An 11,199-nucleotide genomic window follows, 5' to 3' on the forward strand; every position below is an offset into this window, starting at 1 on the left:
CGTTAATTTAAATCCCAAAAATCCACAAATTATAGTTTCGCACCAGGGGTCTAAAGGGTCAACGGGGCAGTGGCACAATTACCTCAGATCTACTATGAGCTCCGCTAGACTATAAACTTGGCTATATTGTCGATTGAACAAGAATTGGCTGCTAATATTGATTTTGACAAAGTTATTTCTGACTTCGCTGCTCATAAGGCCCGTAGAATCCGCTTGTAAAACCACTCATCCTATTTTAACTTCAATAAAAGGTACCTCATTGCATGTGAAATTTAATTTTAACTAAGCACCTATAGAATGGGGGCGGCAAAATGGGTCTCCCGCCCCAGGCGCCGAGATGGCACGCTACGCCACTGATGCTGACAACTGTTGAGAAAACTTAACAATTTGGGGGGGAAAATTATCATATGTAATTATATTACTTAAACAATTATGTAAAGTAAGTACTTGAAACTCATTAAACTCAGAGTGTTTTTTTTTTCGGTATGTATTTTCACATTTCCAGAGTTACCATATGTAATTATAATACTTCCGTGACTTAGACCATTTTTGTTTCAAAAAAGAGCTTTCGAAATGTGTCTAAACGTAAGCTAAGAAATGATTTTGGAATAGGCTAAACAATTAAACAAACTTTAATACATTTTAATATAATATTTTATATGCAAACACCTAGAAGACATTAGGAGGTTTTAGTTTCATCCGTTCACCCGTCAAAAGTATAAAGTTACCAAGCTTTAGACGGACGAGTGGATGACATTTTTCTGTCCATCTTATTGGGTGCAGGTCGCGTAATTGACAGACGGATGACGGATGGACGGGCTATTGTAATTCCGGCCTTAGTTGCTAACACCCTTACAATCAAATTTTTTCAGAAATTATTATATTGACATGCCGTCAACTTATTAGGAATAAGTTTGTAAAGTGCGTACATAAATTCGTTAAGTTAACTAATTATTTTTATATATCTATATATTTTTTTTTGGGGGGGGGGGGGTTGTATGTATTTTAATATGGTAATGTGAACTTACGTTAGTTAATTGAAGGAAAAATTACGTACAAATTACATATCAACAATAGCCCAGGTGAAAAAATGAAATGAGACTATTCTCTTTATTTACTCAATAAATAATTAATTTTTGGTGTTCATGCAGTTTTTCTTAAAAATCTGGAAGAACATCCCCCGAAAAAATTCCTGGGTACACCTATGTTACACACACAGTTTTATTGATGGCCACTAATTATGTCACTTACAATTAATCTTTAAAATTGCCAAATAATCAATTGCACTTAAAAATGTTGCTTCCTCCAGTCACTCGTTTCTCACAATCCACACGCCTCACTCGGAACTTCGCTCGGGACACCACCGCACCCGCGGCACTATCGCCCCGGAAGCTCCTCCGCGGGAAGGCTGCCGCCTGAACTCTCTGAACTCCACTGACTCCCTGCTCTGACGTCATCGGGCATATATATAGGCCCCGGTGCCATTCCAGAACTCACGAGAGCGGCCGGGGCCAGTCGCGTCACTCCGTGCCGTCCCGATGGCAGAAATCTCTTGAAAACACGTGTCGGCGGCTCGCGCAACTCCCAGCTGTCCGGTGTCAGTTACGTGTCAAAGGCAGGGCGCCGCGCGGGGAGTGGTGGGAAGGAGGGTGAAAGCGACAATCCTTGTTATCTTCCAGGCGCGCATATCATATTGCAGCAGTCACCAGCCGGCTCTGCACCTGCACGTGTCCCGGCCAATATCACGTTCGCAACATTATATATCACGCTTGGCATTATTTTAAAGAATTGTGCGTTTAGTTTCATGTTCTAGTTACGTATTTTAAGTGTATTTGAAACACGAGAACACATGAATTTGCTCGTTACCGTGGTTAGATGTCATAAATAACTGGCGAGTACTGAAAAAATAGTTTTTTTTTACCAAACACGTTTGACACCTCTGTTGTGACGTCAGTGCTATAAAACTCATGGGTAGAACCATCATCTTTTTTTTTAAATCTCAATTGCTTCGCGGGTGATAATTATCTCATATACGTTTCAGAAGTTTCTTTATGAGTAGTGGTTAAACTTTTGTATCGGTAATATTATTATTTTTGTTTATTTCTAACGGTTTTTTATAAGTTTATTTTAGTTTGGAAATCAGTTCACCTAAATATATATACATATTATATATTTTCAAATAAAAACAATATAATTTGGAATAAACTAATTTCTCTCAAACATGCCGATTGAAAAAAAAAATTTGCTAACATTGATGGATATTGTATGTGTGGTGTAAGTATATGTAGTTATTGGCCAGAAATACTCAAAGTACGTAAAACATTCTTGTTTTTCGCGTGGGTAAAATGCTGTTGTGTTACCCAGCGTTATCGTCGGATTATCCGGGTTGATAGCCTTTCGCGTTTTCCTAACTTTTTTTTATTTTTTTTTTTATTATTTTTTTTTTTCTGCTGCGGTTGTGACAACCGAGAAGGAAACTGTGTAAGACCTGCAAAGAGGTGCGCAAAGCTCACCTCCAAAGCTTTACCAAGCCTTGTGCTCACCTCTGCTCAAAAGTGATGTCGGCATAACGCTCGCGAGTCGGTCAGTGTGTCACCACAAGGGAAGCCTTCATTTCACAGACGAGAGAGCCACACCCGAAGTTTCCCGAAGTTAATGCTCGCCTTCCCTCCCCCCCCCCCCTCCCTCTGCAGGTTCTATCTCATTGTATAAACCGGTGTGGCATTAAATTTTGCGGCCGATTAGGATAGGTTAGCTACATTATAAATACTTTAAAACATTGTGGATGGTTGGTTTTATTAGGTAAGTATAGCTACATTAAAAATACTGTAAAATCATTTTATGGTTGCTTAGCAAATAAATTTTTAATATGTAGCTATCCAGGGCTAGGAAACCGTTTACATGATTTCACAGTATCTTTAATGTAGCTATCCTAACCAAATAAACCGTCCACAATGTTTTAAAGTATTTATAATGTAGCTAACCTAACCTTTACCAATGAACCAAAAAAAAAAAACCGAAGATGCACGATTGGGCGTTTTTGCTCTCTTGTCTGTGAAAAGAAGGCTTCCCATCACCACAAACGCTCGCCATTGTAAAGAACACTGTAGCGCGCTCTCACAAACTCACGCTTTGAATGCGAGCGTTGTATGCGAGGCGGTCGACAATATCTTTTCTACAGTCGACTCCAACCCCTAAAGGGTGAAAAACGGGAAATTTGTTTTTAGATAAATAATAACAACTTCGAATCTAATCAAGCATAAGAAAATATATTGGGTGCCAATTATAAACATTCAAAAACTACCAACCAAAACTTTACCATTTTGTAAAATTCGACCGCTAAGAGGTGAAAAGGGGTAGATACGTTTTGATATTACTAATCATACCTCAAAATTTAATAAAGCATAATAAATTACATTAGGGTTCATTAATAAGCACATAAAAACTACCAACCACAGTTTACCATTTTAAGAAATTCAACCACTGATGAGTGAGAAAAGGGGTGATATTGTTTTAAGATAAATGTTTATAACTCCGAATCGAATTAAGCATTATAAAATATATTTGGCACCAATAATACACATACAAAAACTAACAACCCATTTTGTGAAATTTAAACCCTTAGGAGGGTTAAGAGGGTAGGTATGTTTTTAAATCGATAAAAGGAAGACTTCCGCATCAATAAGAACTAGAAGTAAGAAACTAAGAATAAACAACTTGCATCTAGAGTTACCTACGTATTGCATTTTTTTTTTTTAATAGTTTGAACTTATCTTTTAAGGGGGTGAAATGTGTTTGGTTTTGATTTATTTTAAAACATCTTATTTCCAAAATTAATTAAGTTAGACCTACATTTTGATGAAAAATTTGTACGATAAAATAAAAATTATTATTTTACTATTTGGCAAGATTCCGCCCCTAAGGCTTGTAAAAGGGTAAAGTTTGGTTTAAATAAAAATAGTGCATATTTCCGAATCTACTAGATCAAAGGATAAAAAATTGAGAATGAACAACAAGCACATTTTCTTGCAGTCGGCGAATCTGCGAGAGTTCGGATTTGTATATTAGTACATTACTGCTTATTACAGATAAACTACACCTTATTGCTTCAAACCATAAATAGTTTATCAACTGTCTTCAAAAAATAAAATTTTTGCTACAGTAACCTCAGTTTAGGTGTATATTTTATTTCAAGTAATTTGGATATTTTAAGAGCGTGCAAGTGCTTCAAGAGATATTTTTGGGGATAAACGCAATCTGTCATAACTTATTTTAGTGTAATGAATCTCTTCCGGCTGGGCTGATCGAGAACCAGCGACATCTCATCCAGAATGAAGCTCATTGTTGCTGTTAATACTTGGCTGTCTTGTGTCAGTTCCGTCCTAGAGATCCAGAAGTTTCTCTGCAAGACCACAGATATGATCTGACTGTAGAGGATCTACAATGCAAAGTGGGAGAGCATCAAACATCCACCGCGATTTCCTGTCAGACTTTGTGCACGTTGTCTGGCCAACTTTGACATCAACTGGCTGTTCTTCATTTGGGTTTGCTATTTCAAATGAAGCTACATTTTTTTTTTTATGTGTCAACAACATTTATCTCGCACATGGGTGCTGGAACTGTTGTGCCTTGGAGTAGGTACTTGTAAAGATTGAAAACTTTTTTCACTGCACTTAAGTTTCAAGAACATTTCTATGATGTTGCAAGAACATTACCTACATGATATATTTCTGTAACGTATATGCTCCATGGCTAAACTATAATATAGGCCTACTACATCAGAGTAACCTCAGCTCTCACCCTCAAACCAGAAGTGAATTCCGAAATGCATGTGTTTGGAAGGGAGGGTCATGTTCAGAAAGTATGCAAGTTTTTTTTTTTTTTTTTTTTTTTTTTTTTATTTCCTTACACATATTATTGTCTGATGTAAGCGGGGGTTGGAGAAAATATTTTCAGAGCATTTGAGTATTCGTGGATTAACATTAATAATTAATCCTATCCTTAAAATATGACTGTGGATACGAGTGTAATGTCTTGTTGGTAAGTGATGAACAAGGCTCAGGATTAGTTCCGAATAATAATCCTCAAGTAATCAATCTAAAACAAGCCTCAAGGCTCACCCTTGTATCTGGCGCCACGTAGTCTCCCGCACTGGGTGCTGTCAGTCACAACTTAGAAACACACACGGCAGAATCTTCTAAGTTATACCTGTTATAAGTTGTGTGTTTCTAAGTTATGTGGTTCGGCGTTGCATGTTTCTAAGTTATGACGTTCTAAGTTGTGATAGTTCTAAATTGTGACTTTCTACGTTACGACATTTATAAGTTATGTGGTTCTGCGTTGCGGGTTTCTAAGTTACATGTTTATAAGTTATGATCGTTCTAACTTATGACAGTTCCAAGTTACATGGGATTTTTTTCGAAGTTTGTAAGTTATGACTGTTCTGTTCCCCTCCCGCACCCCGGATGTCGCAGGTTCCGGCTGTACTTCAAGCGGGTCATCTGCCTGTGCTGCTGGCTGGGCAAGGACAAGCCCGACTCGTTCGAGCTGCCGACCACCAAGCACAGCCAGTCCGAGCTGGCCCGAGTGCGGTCTGCCAGCTGCCGGGCAGGTGCGAGCACTTCGCCGCATGCGACAACCTCTTCTTCCGGGCCATCCTTCTCTGTCCAGTCCTGATCCTGCCTGGATCTTGCTTGCAGTAATTTAACCCACATCAGGGACGTGGCCAGGGGGTAGGTCCTGGGGTCCAGACTATCCCCCCCCCCTCCCCTTGTATTAAAAAGAAGGAAGGAAAAAAACACGTGAAAACAGAACTAAAAAATAACTGCAATTTGGCTACATAAGGTTGGAAATATTATTGTAATCTTTAGTGGGCAACATCAGTGTATTTCCACCATATTACAGCCCTCATAGGGTACACAGAAACAGCAGGAATTGTTTTTCCAAGTACAGTTTATATGCCATGCCAGTTTACACTTGTGTAAGTATGTCCTTTGATGCAAACTTGACATGTGTGTTCGATGTATTTAAAATTAATATGTATGTATCTATGACTTGTCTAAACGAGATCAAACACTTTTCACCTAAGAACAAAATATTAAAACAATAAAATAAAAATAACTGATTATAAAATGTCCAGTTTTCTATTCTCAAGCAAAATCATTACATTATTAAAAATTCTGTGTGTAAACGTTGGAGTAGCCTACTCAAATTATACTATTCCCTGAGAATTTAGAGTGACAAATGATTTGAAAAATCCAAAAATTCCATTTTAAATAAACTTACTTGTAACAAATTATATAATGATTATACTGGACCCCCTCCTTCACAAAATCTTGGCTACGGCCCTGGCCACATGAATGAGCCCAGGATATTTCGTGTGTCTACGCGGGTTTCACCTGGGCCCCACTTAAATAGTTATAGTTTAGAGATAAGATAGGGGAGTTAGTTCTGGCATCAGTTGGTGCAATGGCTGAAACCACATGATGCCAGAGTATTCCTTAGCTCAGACCCGTCCCAATCAAATTTACCTACCTTGTTTATAGTTAGGTTGGGGAAATATTTTTTTTTGTGAATATTAGGATTATTATTATCATTGTTGTTATTGACAGGCTGTTGGCTGGACTCAATTTGTAAATAAATATACAATGTTATCGTAAAAGTAAAAAGTAGGTTAGGTTAATTCTGTTACATAAATAAATTTCTCGCCAAAATCCATTAATTTTGGGTGGAAGGGGGGATGGTAGGAATTTGCCCGTCTTGATGATCATAACATTAGATTAGCCACATTGCAAATACCCTCTAATCGTAACTATGTATGAAATCTCAACAAAAAAAGTGTAATCATCTATACTCTCGGTATACGGCATGTGGTAAGAGTAATTTTGTGAAAATTGAACGACAGAAATATGCCACAAAGATGGCGAACACAGGTGTAGCAACATAAAACCAGCATGTAGTCACTTTCGTAAACATTACGGGATATACCAAATGTATTGGTGTGCCAAATGAAACTTATTGATACTGAAACTAATCTGAAATATATTTTATGTGTAAAATGATTCATACAATCATTAATATTGTTTAAGTATTTTCATTGAAAATATTTTAGTTTATGTAATGATTGTGCTGGTCGGAAGTATGCGACATACTCCAGCGCATACGCAGGTGGAATTTTAAGAATTTGAAAAAGATTTTATTTATTTTCAGTGTAAATAAAACAGAAGAAACAATTTCTCTGTATCTCCTAGAAAATTTTCAGGCGAACATGACAAAAATTATGGGTACTCCAAAACAACAGGGGAATGCGCACTTCCACGAGCATCGTAAAACCAGCTACGGCACTCGGGCACACAAAAAGGAACAAAGTCTGAACTCACGCAGAGATTCAAATTCTTCAAAAGCTCCCATAACTTGTGTCTGCCAATTATGCCAAAAACTTCCAATGCTTGATGAGGCTCACAAAATATTTGTTAGTAAAACCTCGAAATTGAAGTATGTAATTAGTAATAATAGCTTAAGAGGCCAGTGAAAGAGCCTTTATCCATAATAAAAAATATTCACTATTTCTAAAGTTCCATCGTAAACTGTAAATTCCTAACTAAATACCAATAGACTTGCTAATCAGAAACACTGAAAGGGGCACTATGTCACTCACAAGCATGTAGCGCACAAAAGACTTGCATGAACTCTACTGAGCAGGGCCGTTACAAAACTGAACCATTTTCACAGCCAAGGAATGTTCATGTTCAGTTTGAAAATTCCCAACACTTGCTAAAATCCTCCAAAACCTTAAAGGCAGGCAGATGCCTCACAGTCTCGTCATTAGCCTGCAACCAATTAACCGAGAGCTCAACCTAAAGAATGCAAGCCTCTCAGAAAAAGCCAACTTTAAAGTCAAAATGCAGAAAAGACAAAGTTATATGTAACATCAACATTTTGCAAACTTGCGAACTGGCAAGTGTTAACTGAAATTATTAAGAAATTTTATACATACATTGTCTGTAGTTGCTATCGAAACCAACGATGCCAAGCATGCTTTTAAGCTGCCACATTGACACCCAGCTAGGAAAAGAGAAGCTTGAAAGTCACACGCAGCGAATCGCTGAAATTCGGGTGGCAAAGTTGCAGACAAATACATCTTCAGACTCCACAGCGACACTCGTCGCGGGCAACACACAAGTCCCAAAACACACACTTGCACTTGCAGTGGTAAGCCACTGTTCGCCCAAGATCCTGCGGCACCTCCAGTGTCCACTCAAGTTGACAGTATATCTAGAGCCATATAATTACAGTCTACAGACACTTAGGTATTCAAAAAAGGCTCCCTCACACACACTTGCAAGTGCGGCTTAGTTTCAATGCAGATACGTCAATCAAAACCAGCATATAATTTTATGGTTTCAAAAAGTAAAAATAATAATAAACAAAATGGTTTACATTAGTAGCAAAGAAAAATTAATGACAAAATACAATATACTAATGTTGAGGCATTAGTAAAAGAAGGTGAGGCTGACCACGGCTCAAAATCAAACCCATTGCATAATCACGTGTTTTTAAAGGCAAGTGACTTGTACAGTCAACCACAGTGGTCCCTGCCTTGTCTCTAGCTTGGTAGTAATCTCCCATACTTGGACTTTGCGTGTGCTCAACAAGAAGCTAGTGGTCAATTTTATCATCTTAGTAGTGGTCAATAACGGTCATATTGAGGCAAAAAACTTCTACGGGAAGGTGGGGGGTTCAGTTCTTGTGTTTAAAAGGAACCAATGGTGTTATGAATGGTTTGCGAAGTTTCTGATTGGATAAATGTTGTGTTGACGACACTGCGCAGGTTCGCAGAAGTCGCGGCGCGCCCAGGAGGTGCTGGTGAGGCAGGTGGGGCCCGACGCGGTGAGGCACACGGCCGACTGGGCGGGGCCCTCTTGACTGCCCCCGGACGGCCGGGGGGCGGTCCTCGTCGCCGCCACGTAGCCCGCCCCGCGCGCGAGGCGCCGGCCCCTGCGACGTCAGCGGGCCCCACGAGACCGAGCAGTGGCACCTCTTCTGACAACTCTCCACTCAACGCAACATTTCTGCAAGACAATAACATTTCCCACGAGACAATACACAGTTTTAACAGCTTCTCCCTGAGGCGCCAATCTACCTGCTGTATAACGGAATGTAGAACTTTAAAAATCTGCAGTCATAAAATATAATTTGTTATGGTATAAATAAAAATTAACATTTCTAAAAATTATTATTCTGTTCACAAAATTTTATTATTTCCATTGAGATTACATTTTTTTTTGGTTTATTTAGAAGCATTTCTGAATAATGAAGGTACATATAATATGAATTAATTATATTACATTTCCACTGTAACAAATCTAGGTCATAAAACAAGTTTTCATTATTTTGCTAGCTGCAGGACTGCAACCTGCACGTCAGTTCAGTGCCTTGAACCAAAAAGTGAACGGGGTTCATCTTTGATGCATGCAATGCTTTTCGCTAGAGGCAGTTCTCAGGAAAATGTTTCAAACCAAGATAGTAGGTATTCCTCAAAACAATACAGCTCTTCCCTGATCCCATGATTAGTAAAATTATGTTTAATTTAAGTTTAACACAGCACAGGAATTTTTCGTTGTGGACAAGAGTGGTATCTTCTCTCACACAGTAAGCATCCCATAATGCCAACGACATAAAACTGATTCTAGTTGTAACACTCAGGACTTTTTGGCTTGTGCGCCTAAAAAATGCAGAACAACTTCAAATAGGTGGACGCCTCAATTACTGCAGCTATGCATCTATATTATTGGACCACTGCAATACGCCTACATATATTGTTATATTTAATGTATACTATTTGATAATTGACTATGTCCCATATTTTACAAGCACTGTTTGTTCTTGGCATTGGCTTGTAAAACTGCAGAGCACATGGCAAACATGTGATGAATATGAGAACAGAATCCATCTAAATCTCATTATCTACTTATCAAAACTTGAAATGTTTGGTTGAGATTCACTGTACTGTTGTACAAAGTCATAATTCATGTTAAATATTGTTACGTAATTTTATTGGGTGCTAACAGCAATTTTAACTGGGAACAGTTCTATATTCATTTGTAAAAGTAAGGAAGTGAAATCAAAACCATTTACTGTTATATTTTATAATTACACATAATACTTGCATTTCAATAAATTTCCTCCCCCTTCCTGATATTTTTATTTAATGCAGTCTGTTCAGATTCGTAACAATTATAAATAAAAAAGTGCAGCAACATTTATAAAAAAATTTTGAAGTGTTTAAAAACTTATGCATTTGTATGACAGTTTACAATGTATCCAACAGGTCTATATTTTCAATTCATGTATGTGCACATTATGCTATAAAACATGATGAAATATAATTGCAAGCACTTCGGTGATGTGATATCAAATAGCCATTTTAGGCATTGCTGTAATAGCTGCTCCTCTGTTTTGAAAAGTAAAATCATAATTTTATTTTGAATATTTATTGGAAAAAGATTCTTAATGGTTCGTTATGGTCGATTGGTGAGTGTTAGTATTTTAAGATTCATAATCATTACTTTACATTTTTACTATGAGATTGATTATACTTAATATGTTAATAGTATAGACCCATTAACAATTAAAACCTAACAAAATGGCCTCATTTCACTGTGGTAATCCCACGGTATACCGAAAAGGGTTATGACAGTAAACACACATTTACATATAAGTGGAGCATTGTTTCCAGTTACTAAAAACTGTATTGCCCGTTGCATATTGACTCTCAATATTGTGATTTCTGATGTGCATTTACTACACTTAATTACAAAATAAAGTTGTACTTACAAATGGATGTCATTACTTATTTTATCTAGTCCAGCTAATTAACATGTAAACCCTAACCAACACAGTGACTTTTAATGAAAAAGAAAGTATCATCCTACCATAGAGAATCTTGCTTTCAAGTGGGTTGGGCCAGAACTGTTATATGACAATATATACTCAGTTTTAGATTCACTATCTCCACAACCAACCTGCAGTACCTTGCACAAAGAAGTCTACAAAGAAGTGAGGACTGGATAAACCATTACAACTTAACAATTCAGCATTGACAACGTCAATTCAAAATATCGTTGATGTATCTGCATGGAAAGAATTGATTCAAGATGTTATTTTGGACATATGCCATTGCTGGTTACACTGTCTGTA

General features: G+C 37.6%; 1 protein-coding gene across 1 annotated transcript in view; it reads left to right on the plus strand.

Annotated features, from left to right (window-relative positions):
- The window catches only part of LOC134534519 (tachykinin-like peptides receptor 86C), a 292,275-nt gene extending 281,436 nt beyond the window's left edge, over positions 1 to 10,839 (plus strand). The window contains exons 8-9 of the mRNA XM_063372998.1: positions 5,475 to 5,611; positions 8,831 to 10,839. Coding sequence (XP_063229068.1) covers positions 5,475 to 5,611; positions 8,831 to 8,925 — 232 coding nt within the window. The 3' untranslated portion in view covers positions 8,926 to 10,839. The remainder of the gene's footprint in view (positions 1 to 5,474; positions 5,612 to 8,830) is intronic.
- Positions 10,840 to 11,199: the final 360 nt, after the last annotated feature.

Source organism: Bacillus rossius, chromosome 7, assembly GCF_032445375.1.
Source record: "Bacillus rossius redtenbacheri isolate Brsri chromosome 7, Brsri_v3, whole genome shotgun sequence".
Classification (NCBI taxonomy): domain Eukaryota; kingdom Metazoa; phylum Arthropoda; class Insecta; order Phasmatodea; family Bacillidae; genus Bacillus; species Bacillus rossius.